The sequence below is a fragment of the Pantherophis guttatus genome, chromosome 1, assembly GCF_059756535.1.
Source record: "Pantherophis guttatus breed Tessera chromosome 1, ASM5975653v1, whole genome shotgun sequence".
Lineage (NCBI taxonomy): Eukaryota > Metazoa > Chordata > Lepidosauria > Squamata > Colubridae > Pantherophis > Pantherophis guttatus.
Genome location: NC_142063.1, coordinates 277,520,749 through 277,533,334, shown reverse-complemented (window position 1 = coordinate 277,533,334; position 12,586 = coordinate 277,520,749). Strand labels below are relative to the sequence as shown.

The 12,586-nt window shown below is 37.1% G+C and overlaps 1 protein-coding gene across 4 annotated transcripts in view; it reads left to right on the top strand.

Annotated features, from left to right (window-relative positions):
- Nucleotides 1-12,586, top strand: part of B3GALNT2 (beta-1,3-N-acetylgalactosaminyltransferase 2) — a 31,199-nt gene that overhangs the window by 11,046 nt on the left and 7,567 nt on the right. For all 4 annotated transcript variants that reach the window (XM_034428309.2, XM_087882965.1, XM_034428308.3 and 1 more), the window contains 2 exons: nt 7,606-7,716; nt 11,452-11,530. In XM_034428309.2, coding sequence (XP_034284200.1) covers nt 7,606-7,716; nt 11,452-11,530 — 190 coding nt within the window. The remainder of the gene's footprint in view (nt 1-7,605; nt 7,717-11,451; nt 11,531-12,586) is intronic.

Below are 12,586 nucleotides of genomic sequence, written 5' to 3'. Positions count from 1 at the left end.
CAAGTTTGACTAGGTGCTGAGATCTCCCAGAGACTGATTACATTTATTTTAAAGTTGAAATAATAAAAAAAGAACAAAAATGCTGCTGGCAGTACTTTTTCCCTCCAAATTTAAGTGGCATGACGCTAGATAGCACTTAGAAATGACAAATTGACCCCACCTGATTTAAGCTATGACCAGTGAACAAGACAGAATTATCCAGCATGAACCATTGTTTTATCTGGCTTACTTTAATAAGTAATAGTTTAAGGTAAATACATGCCACTGGGCTTAGACTTAATGGGTTTTGTTTTGTTAATGTAAAAGTGGAATTAAAAACTCTGTTGTCCTTGCAGATTTACCAGAGGAGAAAAGTAAGATCAGGCCACAAGAATAAGCAATGAAGGGTTTTCCATTATAGGTTATAAATCCTATAATCTCTGATTAGGCGTGTCTGTTTGGAATTTAGTAAGAATTATACTCCAGGACATTTGAAGTATTTACTTTAGCAAAAGTGAACTTTAAAACATTTGTCCTGGTTTCAGAGAATGGCAACATTATTTTTAGTGAAATTAGGTTTTCATATGTTGAGAAAATGCTGCCGACTGAATATCATTAACTACAAACACAAAGAGCTTTGTTTGGAAGAGAATGTTTCTGTTCAGTTTGTGCTATAGCACTTACTGCCAGGCAGCTATTCAAATTCTGAGATTAGGGATGGAAGAGAGGATTGTGGCTTCAGACAGCAATGTTGTTGGATTAAGACATTTCTAAGTTGTTAATTTAGGGGCACAATGAATGCTAATTAAATGCTTGTCCATTAATTAGACGTTAGTGACATTATTGTTTTTAAATACAATAATACAAAAGTTACATTTGCCATAATTTTCAGACACTTAATAGTTTTAGCAAAAACATTTAAATGCCCATTTTATTCTTATTTTATAGATGCTCCCTCTATTATACTTCAAGTGAGTCTAAGCAAATAATATGATCTAACAACTGAGAAAAATATAAAAAAACAACAACTATAACTATCATAATATAACCACAACTATAAAAAACACAAAACTATAAAAAGCAGCACTCATGCATATTCTAGGTAAGACTTTGTTCATAGTCGCTGTCTATGGAGGTTCTCAGCAGTCGGCAGTTCAGCAGTTCAAATCCCTAATGCCGCATAATGGGATAAGCTCCCGTTACTTGTCCCAACTTCTGCCAACCTAGCAGTTCAAAAGCATGTAAAAAAATGCAAGTAGAAAAATAGGGAACATCTTTGGTGGGAAGGTAACAGTGTTCTGTGCACCTTTGGCATTTAGTCATGCCGGCCACATGACCACGGAGACGTCTTCGGACAGCGCTGGCTCTTCAGCTTTGAAACGGAGATGAGCACCGCCCGCTAGAGTCGGAAACGACTAGTACATACGTGCAAGGGGAACCTTTACCTTTATGGAGGTTCTCAGTCATCCAAAAAGTCTAGTTGCCTCTTGAAAAAAGCACCTTTGGGACTCAACAGCCACTCTATGCCTGCTTAAACAACCTGGTTTTCAGCAGCTTTCCAGATGTTAATAGAAGGATGCTGTGCAAAGAGGATAGTTGGTATCACAGGAAAAAAAAATTGCTCACCTCCAAGGCCCCTTCCCATAACACCTCTGGGGGCTCTTAACATCTACTACTATCTACTTGCAGATCTTGGGCAGGCAGACTCTATTTAAAGCAAATGAATACCCAAGCCATGCACAGTTTTATAAATTACTACCACACCTGGAAATGCACCTAGTATCAAACTGGCAGCTACTGTAGCTATCTCAATATAGGTATTGTATGGGAGCATTAATGTGCATTCTGTGCTAACAGTGGCTTCTAGGTGCTCTTCAAGGAAGACTTATGTAGATTGACTTATAAATAGTCTGGTCGGGAGGTGGTGAGGAAATGAATGACTTATTGTCAGTGCCTCCTGTTTCAGGGACACACATAACTGGTACACCAGCCAAAGGTGGGCAGTGAGTCTCCTGCTCATAGCTTCTATCTGCTGACATAGCAGGAGTTGTGAGCTCAGAAGAATCCTCAGATTATGTATCAGATCCTTTTTGGGAAGCCTAGCTCCATTAAGAGTTAATGTTGGAACTGCAGCATCTTGGTTTCTATATTAATAGCTTCCTTGCCTTATTTGAGTTAAATCTTAACCTGTTCTTCCAATCTATACCCTTATAACCTCCATACACTGGGTCAAGACTTTCACTATTTGCTATTCAGCCTAGGGTAGAGTTGCAGTGTTGGATATCATCTGATTATGGAAGATAATTTATTGTATACATCAAACATTCAAATAATATACTCTCCAAGAGTTTTCATGTAGGTATTAAATAAAATAAAGGGACGGGGGTGGGGGGTGGGGTCAAAGCTCTGGGGCATTTCATACTACAGTGCCAAAGGGCTTGATCGCTCATCTCCCTCATGCATCGAATGGAATGGCCCTCTCATAAAAGGACAAACAACATTCTGCAGAATGGTGCCTGCAACCCCAACCCTTGCAGACGGTTTAGAACAGGGGTGTCAAACTTGCGGCCTGCGGGCTAGATGCGTCATGTGCTGGCCACGCCCAGCCCCAGTTTAGCAAAGGGGAAAAAAATCACGATACATCAAGTGATGACAGCGTGACGCCGCGAGTTTGACACCCCTGGTTTAAAAGGATATCATGGTTGACAATAATAAAAGCTACTGAGAAAACCAGCAGGATGAGGAACATTGCATTATCTGTCTAAGTCTCATCAATATTAATTGACAAGAGTGATTGGTTCCACCCCCTGCCTGGATCTAAACTCTGATTGAAAAGAATCCAGATAATCTTTTCTATAGTTTTGTGTAGTTGAACCCCAACACCTTTTCAATAAATTTCTTACAAAAGTGGAGGTTGAAGACTGGTCGATACAATAATTGTCTGGGCCTTCTTAAGAAGAGACATACTAGAGTTCTCATCAGCATCCCTGACATTCTCCACCCCCCCCATCTCCTAGGTTCACCTGCCTCTAAAAACTGGCCCATTCCATTATATAAATTAGAACCCTTTCCTGAATCAAAATATGGATTTTCTAAAAATGTTCTAAAATATTGACTTTACATTATTAATATTATTTGTATTGGATTAGATATTGATTTATCCCTTTGAACCTGTTAGTTCCTGGATAATATGATAATAGTATATAATGTGGACAGCTATTTCAACAATAGTTTGTTGAAAATAAAGGTGAGGTTTGTCCATCTACTGATTTTTTTCATGCTTTTAAAGGTGTCACTGAAAGGAAGATTAATAAGCTTCAGTGTTTGGAAACTTCAGATTGATTTATATTACTGCCAAAAGAAATAATTGTAGAAATAGATCCCATAAGAGAGTAGTTTAAAGACATATTGATTTGTTTGTGACTCTTTGGGCTTTAATGTGTTTATAAATGGAACAAGAACAGATATTGTGCTGCTGGACATTTTTAAAAGTCATATTATTGAAGTATGCCTTTTTGAAGTATATACATAAGTTGGTCCTTTGATAAGGTGGTTTAACTTTGCTTTATTGACTATAACAAGGCCTTAGATTGTATCAATTATGCCAAAATGAGCAATGAGATAATGGTATGCCAGAACACTGGATTAGTCTTTTCAAGATTCTTTACAATGAACTAGAAACTAATGTGAGAGCTGAGTGTGAAGAAATATGGACTCAAGTGAAAGAAAGAAGATAAATGTCTTTGAATTAATGGACTTAAAGAGTCCATTGAACTGCAAGAGTCATGAACTGCAAAAAATAAGGCTGATTAATTTAAAATGATGATCAAGAAGAAACTCATATGCTTTACGATTATGATGCGAGTATAAGGTGGACTAGGGAAAATATCCTTAGCCAGGTGGAGGAAAGAAAAAGAGGAAGTAGGCGGCTGGGCAGGCAGGATGGATATACATAGTCAGAGCTATCATTGGAAAGTCAGTGAAAGACTGGCAGATCTCCCTAAATACAGAATCAGAGAAGAAGTAATTATCTTCACATTTTAAAAAGGTTGAATTCAATTACCATATTTTTCAGAGTATGAGATGCACCTTTCCCCCCCAAAAAAGAGGGTGAAAATCTAGGTGCATCTTATACTCCGAATGTAGCCTGCCCAGCTTCTCAAATGGAGGTTTCAGAGGCTGAAAAAAGCATCAGAAACGAAGCTTCAGAAAAAAAGCCTCCAAACAAAGCTTCAGAAAAAAAGCCTCAGAAACAGAGCTTTAGAGGCTTTTTTTCTGAAGCTCTGTTTTGGAGGCTTTCAGAGGCCAAAACAAAAGTTCTTTCTGAAAGTTTCAGAAGTTTCAAAGGCAGAAAAAAAAGCAAAAAAAAAAGCAAGGCACAGAGTTCACAACCAACCAACCTGTTGCTAAAATTCACCTCTGGGAACAGCTGATTGGGGATATTCTGGGAGGCTGATCCACCCGCCAACCAGCTTTTTTCTTATTTTCCTCCCCAAAAATTAAAGTGTGTTTTATACTCCCGTGCGTCTTATACTCCGAAAATATGGTATATACAGACAGTTCATAGTCTTAAGATTCTGGCTTTATTTCTCCTGCACTTTTTGATAAACTAAAGTAGTTTGCCCCTTGGTGTTGTTTACATCAGGGGTCCCCAACTCCGGGCCCTGGCCCACTACCTAGCCTTGAGCCATTTGGAACCAGAAGTGGCGGGCGAGGATGTACACGCATATGTGCATTTGCACATGCATGTGCGCCGCTCGTATGGAAACATCTCCTCTCCTTCACCACCCTCACCCCCGTCAGTCCACAAAGCTGGAAAGGTTGGGGAACTCTAATTTACACCATAGATGTTAGCTGCATTATTAGTGTGAGAACCATCTTTTAAAGTATATGTTTCTAAAGACATGTCAAAATGAAGGGCATTTGTTCTTTCAGTTATCAGAAGACAGGCCTAGTTGGATAGTACCTATCTATCCAGTAGTATTTGACTACTATCCTAGTTGGATAGTAGTCAAATAAAGCTGCACTTTTTCTGCATATTTATCTGAAAGTACATCCACTTAATTCATTGGAACCTAGAGCTGAGTCAGCATTTCTAATACTGATACATTGATTATTGTAAAATGTTACTGCTATTCTGGGGGTCTGAATACTATTCTGAATATATTCGGGCTCTAACTATGACTGTCATACATTGTTATCATTAATGCTTACTGCATTATCTTTCTGCATTTTCTATTTAGTACCTATTTCCTAGTAATGTATATACAATTGATATATGAATCTTGTGGAATATGTTCAACTCTGCAAAAGCCTATGATGTAATTCATTTATTAATGTGAAGGTGTCAGTCTCACTGCTTCTAGTTAAAACATAAATTAGTAGCAGTTGCCCCTGTGAAAATGCTCAGCATTTTATTTTGTTGATCAAGCTGCAGATCAGAAGAGAGGTATCTATTATGAAATGAAAGAGAGTTATCTAACTAAATCTAGCTATAAATTAGTTTGGGGTCATTTCTGTCAGCTGTTCCTCTTTAATGTGCATTAATTGCCTTAAATCCTAGCAACAATGGAATCAATTTGGCTCGCTGCATTTTCAGTGTTGTGCGAATACCTGGAAAAATCAAGTTAATTGTATAAGCCATGGTACAAGTAACCATGCCATGAATGCATATATTATGAATGAGACTAGTGTGCCATGCACTTGGGAACATGATAGATGGTTTGTTTCTCTTTTTTTTTCTTTTTGCTACTGTACTTTATAATGGAATACTGTGTCTCTTTAAAAAAAAAAAACCTTGGGAACACATTACCAAGCAAGAACATAGCAGAAGCCATGAGCTTCTCAGCTTACAAAGTTCTTTACCAAGTTCTTTTCAAATTTCTTTCTGGGGCCTTAAGATACTGGATTTCTAGAAGCCATGGCCTCAATTTGGCATAACACTTACAGATCTCTGAGTGGTTAGATCTTGCCCCTTAGTGATGGAAGAGAGAATAGACATAACATACATTACTAATATCTGATTGAGTGACGATGGAGTGGTTTTGCATTTTGCATCAGCTTCAACACCAAGATTGGGGAGAATGCAAGTCCCTTCCCAGCAGCTGGTTGATCTGATACATCAGAATGACACTGATTTTATAGGAGCTATGTTGTTAATTGGCTTCCAAATTTAATTCAAAGTATTAGTTATTACTTACAAAACCTTTTATGATTTGGGTCCTTGTTACCTTTGTGACTGTCTACTCCAGGTAGAATTTTTTTGCCCAATATATGCAAGCCAAGGAGAATGCTCTGGTTTCCATTCTCACTGGAGATTAGAAGTTAGGGCCTGGAGGATAGTCTTCTTTGTGGACTAGCTTGCTTTTGAGGTTATAATAGTTCATTCCCTTCTGTCATTTAGGAAAAAACCTCTGATTTTCTACACAGTCTTTTTAGAGGAAAATCTCATATACAGTTGTCAGCATTTAGTTAATGAATGGACCAATATGTTTATGGATTTATGGTGACTATGTATTATAATAATCTGCCTAGAATTCATAGAATAGTATCATATAGAATAATGTAAATTGAAACTATTATAAAGAAAAATAGCAATATAGTTTTTCTGCACTAATAGATGAGGTTACCAACTTGTGCCTATATAAAAAATAGCTATACTTTACAAGATTAAGGATATCCTGGTTTCAGATGAAAATTTACCAGTGTAGATAAAATTCTATGTATGCTTTGTCAAAAGGAAATTTTAGCATTTCCAGTAGGAATTACTCTAATTGCTAATGGGCTGATCACGCAAGCATAGCATTAAATGAATCAGGCTACCATATCCTGGTTAGTTAACTGTAATTTTAAAATGTTTTAGGCACTTGCTGACATCTCAAAGTGCCTACATCCTTTGCCTTGTACTGTACTTACAAAACATTTGTCACCTTTTCATACTAAAAGTGGCTAGATTTCTTTGTTGATTTTTGAAGATTGCAATATTTCAGGAACCACAGAGATCAGTGGTCTGTATCTTTGACAGACATGTAAAAGAACTCTGGTGTTTTACTAGTTGGTAGTACTTTTTTTTTTTAAGGATTCTATTTAACCACTTAAGAATTATTCACCATGATGGACAAATGATAAGCTTTGTCTTATCACTGATTTTTCATTACAAAATATAATGTGCAGCTGCCAGCTTAGTTAGGCATATATTTTGGGCTATTGAAAGCATTCAGAACAGGTGCTTTGCAAAGAGTCTTAATCTGGGCAAAGCACTGTAGAAGCCATATTGTTTGGAATTCTTGCTCAATTGCTTTGAAGACTTTCTTTGGGGGTTGCTAGTTAAGCAGCTGGGCTACATACATACAGTCAGGAAAGCAGCTGCGGAAGCCTTCCAAAACACATGGATTCTTCACTGCTTTGAAGACAGGTGCTTGGCACACTCTGCCCACCCATTGCAAAGTATTTCTTTTGAATGCTTTGCACAGCTCAAGTCTATATCTGTGTCTGTATCAAAGTTAAATTATAATGCTTTAGATTTATTCTGTCTTCAAAGCATTTAAAAAGATTTTTGAAATACATTTATCTTGTGTGTTCACATATTGATACACCGTTAATAGTATATGATGGCTGTTTTGACAGAGTTTTGAAGGCACCATTGTATGGGAAAGCCAGGATCTGCAAGGTCTTGTTTCTAGAAATCTTCATAAAGTGATGGTGAATGATGGCGGTGGTGTCTTCAGAATTATTACGGTCTGTCTTTTTATTCCCATTTCTTTTAAACAAACAAATAACTTTTCTTCGAATGAACAAATTTGTAAATGTTTCAGATTTTTAAATATTTTATTTTCCCTTCTGTCCATATTGTTTTATGTGTATTCCTCTTTCAGTGTTAGTTATGATTATTCACAGTTGACATATATATCCAGAAATTAAATGCTAATGTTGCCAACACTTGTAGCTTTTCTCCAAGTACTTTATTTAAAGCCACTAATCACGTAAATTTTCTTAATTTAAGAAGGACAAGACATACTTTAGCCAGGAACTATTTTTGAACAATTAGACCAAAACGGTTTTAAGAAAATTAGAACTTGATGAAGTGTAAAATAGTAATAAAATACCGTAATTCCTTTATATGTTACTATTCACTTTGAATGTTAATGTTCATTAAAAAAGTAACATTTTTGAATTCTTGGTGCTCTCAGCTTGGTTATTTTCTTGCAGATGTTTCATTACCCAACTAGGTAACATCTTCAGTGCATTATAAAAGTGCAAGAATGCATTTCAGTATACTGGTATATAAAATATGCATTTAATTGATTGATAATGTGCTATCAAGTTGTTTTGGACTCCTAGCAACCACATAGATGTTCTCTATAAATATGTATGTAGTAGAATAGGGGAATGTAGGGATTTTAGGTTGTTAAAATACATAGTATACACTATTATGCTGTTGTCTTTTGTGGAAAGCAATGTATGCCAACTATAGAAAAGGTATAAGAAATAATAAACCGAAGAAATTAAAGGCACGAGATACAGTAAATGAACAGAAACCTAGCTGGATCTAGTTTCAGCAACCCTATTTACTGGCTTCTCCAATCTTTTGAACTTGCAAGGCTTCCTTGTTTTTGCCACATTTATCCACCACTTTATGCATTCCCTTTTATTCTTTATTTCTAAAATGTACATGAAAATATTCAGTGAATGCCATTATTGGGATTGGACTTCTCCCATAAACCCAGAACATGATGCTTGAAAGACTGCAAGCATTCCCAAGGCAGAGACTAATAACAAAGAAATTATTTTTCAAATGTAGATGCCCTACATAACTACAGCTAATTTGAGACCAAAGTAACCATTCAAAACTCCATGTATGACTTCTGTGAGAAACAGCTGCATGTGCTGTTTCTCCTTTACTGGAGTGTTGGATGTCATCCAAAAAAGTGGATTACACCCCCCTCAACTTTTTGTTTGCAGGAGTTCTTGGAACGCTGTTATTCATGCTTACTCAATTACAAACATAATTGGGTTGACCCATGAGTTATCACCTAAAATATCTTCAGTTAGATTGCAATTCACTGTATACCAGAAGGCAGTGATCCTCTTGAGTTGTACTTTACAAATCATAGATATAAACTATGTATCCAAAATCATTCTTTTACCCAGAGTTAACTTTGTTTAGACTTTGCAAGTTTGAATTCCACGAAGGCTATGTACAAAATAGAAAACATCTTTTGTTCTAACTCTGACACTAGCCAATGTAATCTAGAAAATCTGCCAAACCATTTGGGCTCGGACACAGTGTAACTGAAACAAAAGCTGGAGTGTTTTAGTTGTCCCAGATTTTGGCTGAAACAAAAACCAGACTGGTTCAGTATGATTTTATGAGGTTGAGAAGCCGAGCCTATTATGCATCATCCATTCCATGCAGCTTATGGGCCATCCCCTATCTTCCCAATACATTCCTCCTTCCTCCCCCATCTCAACATATTCCACCAGACTGCTAGCCTGCCATCTTCCCAGAACCTTCCTTCCTTGCCCCTTTTCAGCTGCTGCCATCAGTGCATTTACGGCGCACTTGCCCCTTACTGCAGTGGTCACAGCAGGAAAGGACAGATTCCGAACATGGCACATTCCACCAGCTGGCCTACCTCCCCCCCCCAATTTCTGCCCCTGATGTCCCAATGAGAACTATTCCGTTGGCCGACTTGCTTCCTGAGCTTCCCAGCGCCTTCCTCTGTTGTCAATGTCAGTATATATGCTACCACCAAGAAAACCCTGCGGTCTTGAGATTTTTCTTCTATTATCTTTCACCACTACTGTCTGAAACAATTGTGTTTTGGTCTGTCTCAAGAAAAAAAAAAGAATCCAGCATACAGACAAAAACATCTGAAACATACATGTTTTGATTCAAACATGGAGCACTTGAAAATAATTATTTCTGCATGGGCGTGCTTTGTGCACAGGGTATTTTATATACATTGCTTATTTCCTCATGCAATTTATGGCGTATTATTTCACATCAGGGGAGTGGCAGTTCTCTCTATGCTTCTGTTTTATGTGAACTGCAATGAACTAAGATGACCTTGCAAACAATACGGTGTTCTGGCAAAACTCATTTACCACCCCAAGGAGTTGCCTCAAAGGAAGTGTCTTCATTTATATTCTTTTCCATTATTAAGGGCTGTTAATCAAATATTAACCATTTAGGTTTGTTACAGGTACAATTGACTTTATAGTTTCCAGGATGATCTTAAGGTACCATGTACTTCAGTACTCTTGAGTCCTGCATCTTGTCCCATATAATCTCTTCTGTCTGGTGACAGTAGCTATTTTCAACATACTACTGATGAACTGGTGTTACATTCTAACTTTTCTCTTCTTCCACTTTTTACCATTGTGTCCACATGGATATTTTAGCCTCGTGGAACATGGAAACAACCAGTTTCAGGGATTGGGACACCAGCTGCTAATTTTAAGGAAAAGGGATAAGGAAACCAGGGAGCCCACAAATGCTGTTGGAATCATAGACTCTGAACAAAACAGAAAACTATGTTTGCTTAAAAGCCCTACAAATATGTCAGGTGTTACAAAACATTTAAAATAAACAATAAATTTTGTACATTATTGCAATATTATTGCTGTTTGCTCCAGCAAATTGCTTCAGCAGCATTGAAAATAAGACAAAACTTCTGGATGTCTTAATGCTGGAGTAAAAATCACATAATGCTAATCTATAATGAACACATTATGTAAGTATTTAACGATACCTTGTGTCTGACATATTACTTGATGATGCTTTCAGGATCATAGAATGCATCTTTTGTGACATTGTATACCTACATATGCACATGTTTGCAGGTACATACATTTTTAGAGAGAAAATGTTGGATCTCGGGAGCTGACAAGTTTTGTTTGCAGAATAGAACTTTCCTGACATTTCCTTGGCTTGTGGCCTATGTCCCTCTCCCGTTAAAAGTTTTAGGAATTTTGGGAATACTAGTGGCAGAAACCGTGAATTATAAATGATCAGAACACTAAGAAATGTGCTTATCGATTTATTAAATTTCTATACTATGTACCTCATCTAAGTGGTTTATACCACCATAATAAAGCCATATAAGTACATGGATAAAAGCATAGCTTAGAAACTGGATTAAAAACAAGTTAAAATTTACAAGTAAAATTTAACAAGGTTAAAATTCAAAAGCTAGGAAGTTGTCCTCAGATGGGCACTAGCCATCCCCAGGGTTACCTCATACTTTTAGATACCCATGCTAATTGGCAAAGCCAGGTCTTAAGGCTATTCTGGAAAACTGGAAGAGTGGGGGTCACCTCCTCTCTGGGGGAAGAAATTATTGTTAAAAATGAATTCTGACAGTGCAATCAAATTTATATTTCTATCATATTAATTGGGCTAAATAGAATAAGTGCAGTATATTGTGGTATAAATTTTAATTAATTATCTTTTTAAATTATCCACAATAGGCGGGAGAAGGATCACTACCACATGAATTTACACAGGGTGTGGAGGGGATCGCAGGTGGCTTTATTTATACTATTCAAGGTAAGCAGCAAAAAAATGCTGATGCTTCCTTCTGTTAATGATAAGCAAGTAGATGAAATGCACCTCAAGTCCAGGTGGCTTAGTGGATGTGCTTTTTCTGATCAGCTACCTCAGTCTTTGACCATCCTGTCTGAGAATTGTTGCACTTGTCTGACTGCTTAAAATGTGGATGGTGAAAAATATAGAGCTATTGTGATATGAAGTGTCCAAACTCTGACTCTTGTGTAGAAGTTTTGTCTTTCTACCATTTTGCACCACTGGAGGGGAAGAATATTCTGTGGGTTGTGGTTCACTTTGTGAAGGAAGTTGTTTTTAATATATCTTCAGTCGAATATGCGTGAACTTGAGTTTTCTTATCTTGCAGTTTTTTTCTTACTATTATGCAAAATGGTATGAATGTAAAGAAATAGTCTTGCTTCTGACATAAGGACTTCCATCGGAGGCATGGGGAAGAGATAATTCCACCTCTCTGCTGTAGCCATTTTCTCTCAACATGTACTTGGGATTGTTTGATTACTAGTTGGAGATTTTGACCATGTATTCAGAATAACAGAGTAAGAGTTGGAAGGAACCTTGGAGGTCTTCTATTCCAACCCGCTACTCAAGCAGGAAACCTTATACCATTTCAGACAAATGGTGGTCCAATCTCTTCTTATAAAGAGGAGTACTCACAACCTCTGAAAGCAAATCATTCCACTAGTTAATTGTTATCTCAGGAAGTCAGAGGGAGAAGTGATAGGAAAAGGCATTTTGCACTCATGGAAATCAATTTGTGTGGTTCGGTATTTTGCCCAATCATTTTTCAGTGTGCCTAATATTTTATTGCTGCTTAATTCTTCACTGGCTTTTTACTTTAGAAGACTGCACAAGTTTATTGAAATAATAAATTGACTATAGTTGCACAGTTTTGTCTTTTATTGAATGCATTTGTTGATCAAAGTCTGATAGCAAAAGGAATTCCTTTTCTGTTTGCAGATTTCAAATAAGATATGGAGGGTTGAGGGAGTCTGTTGCACCACATTTGGTTGGGTTTGGGAGAAGAATAAGAAACCTCAT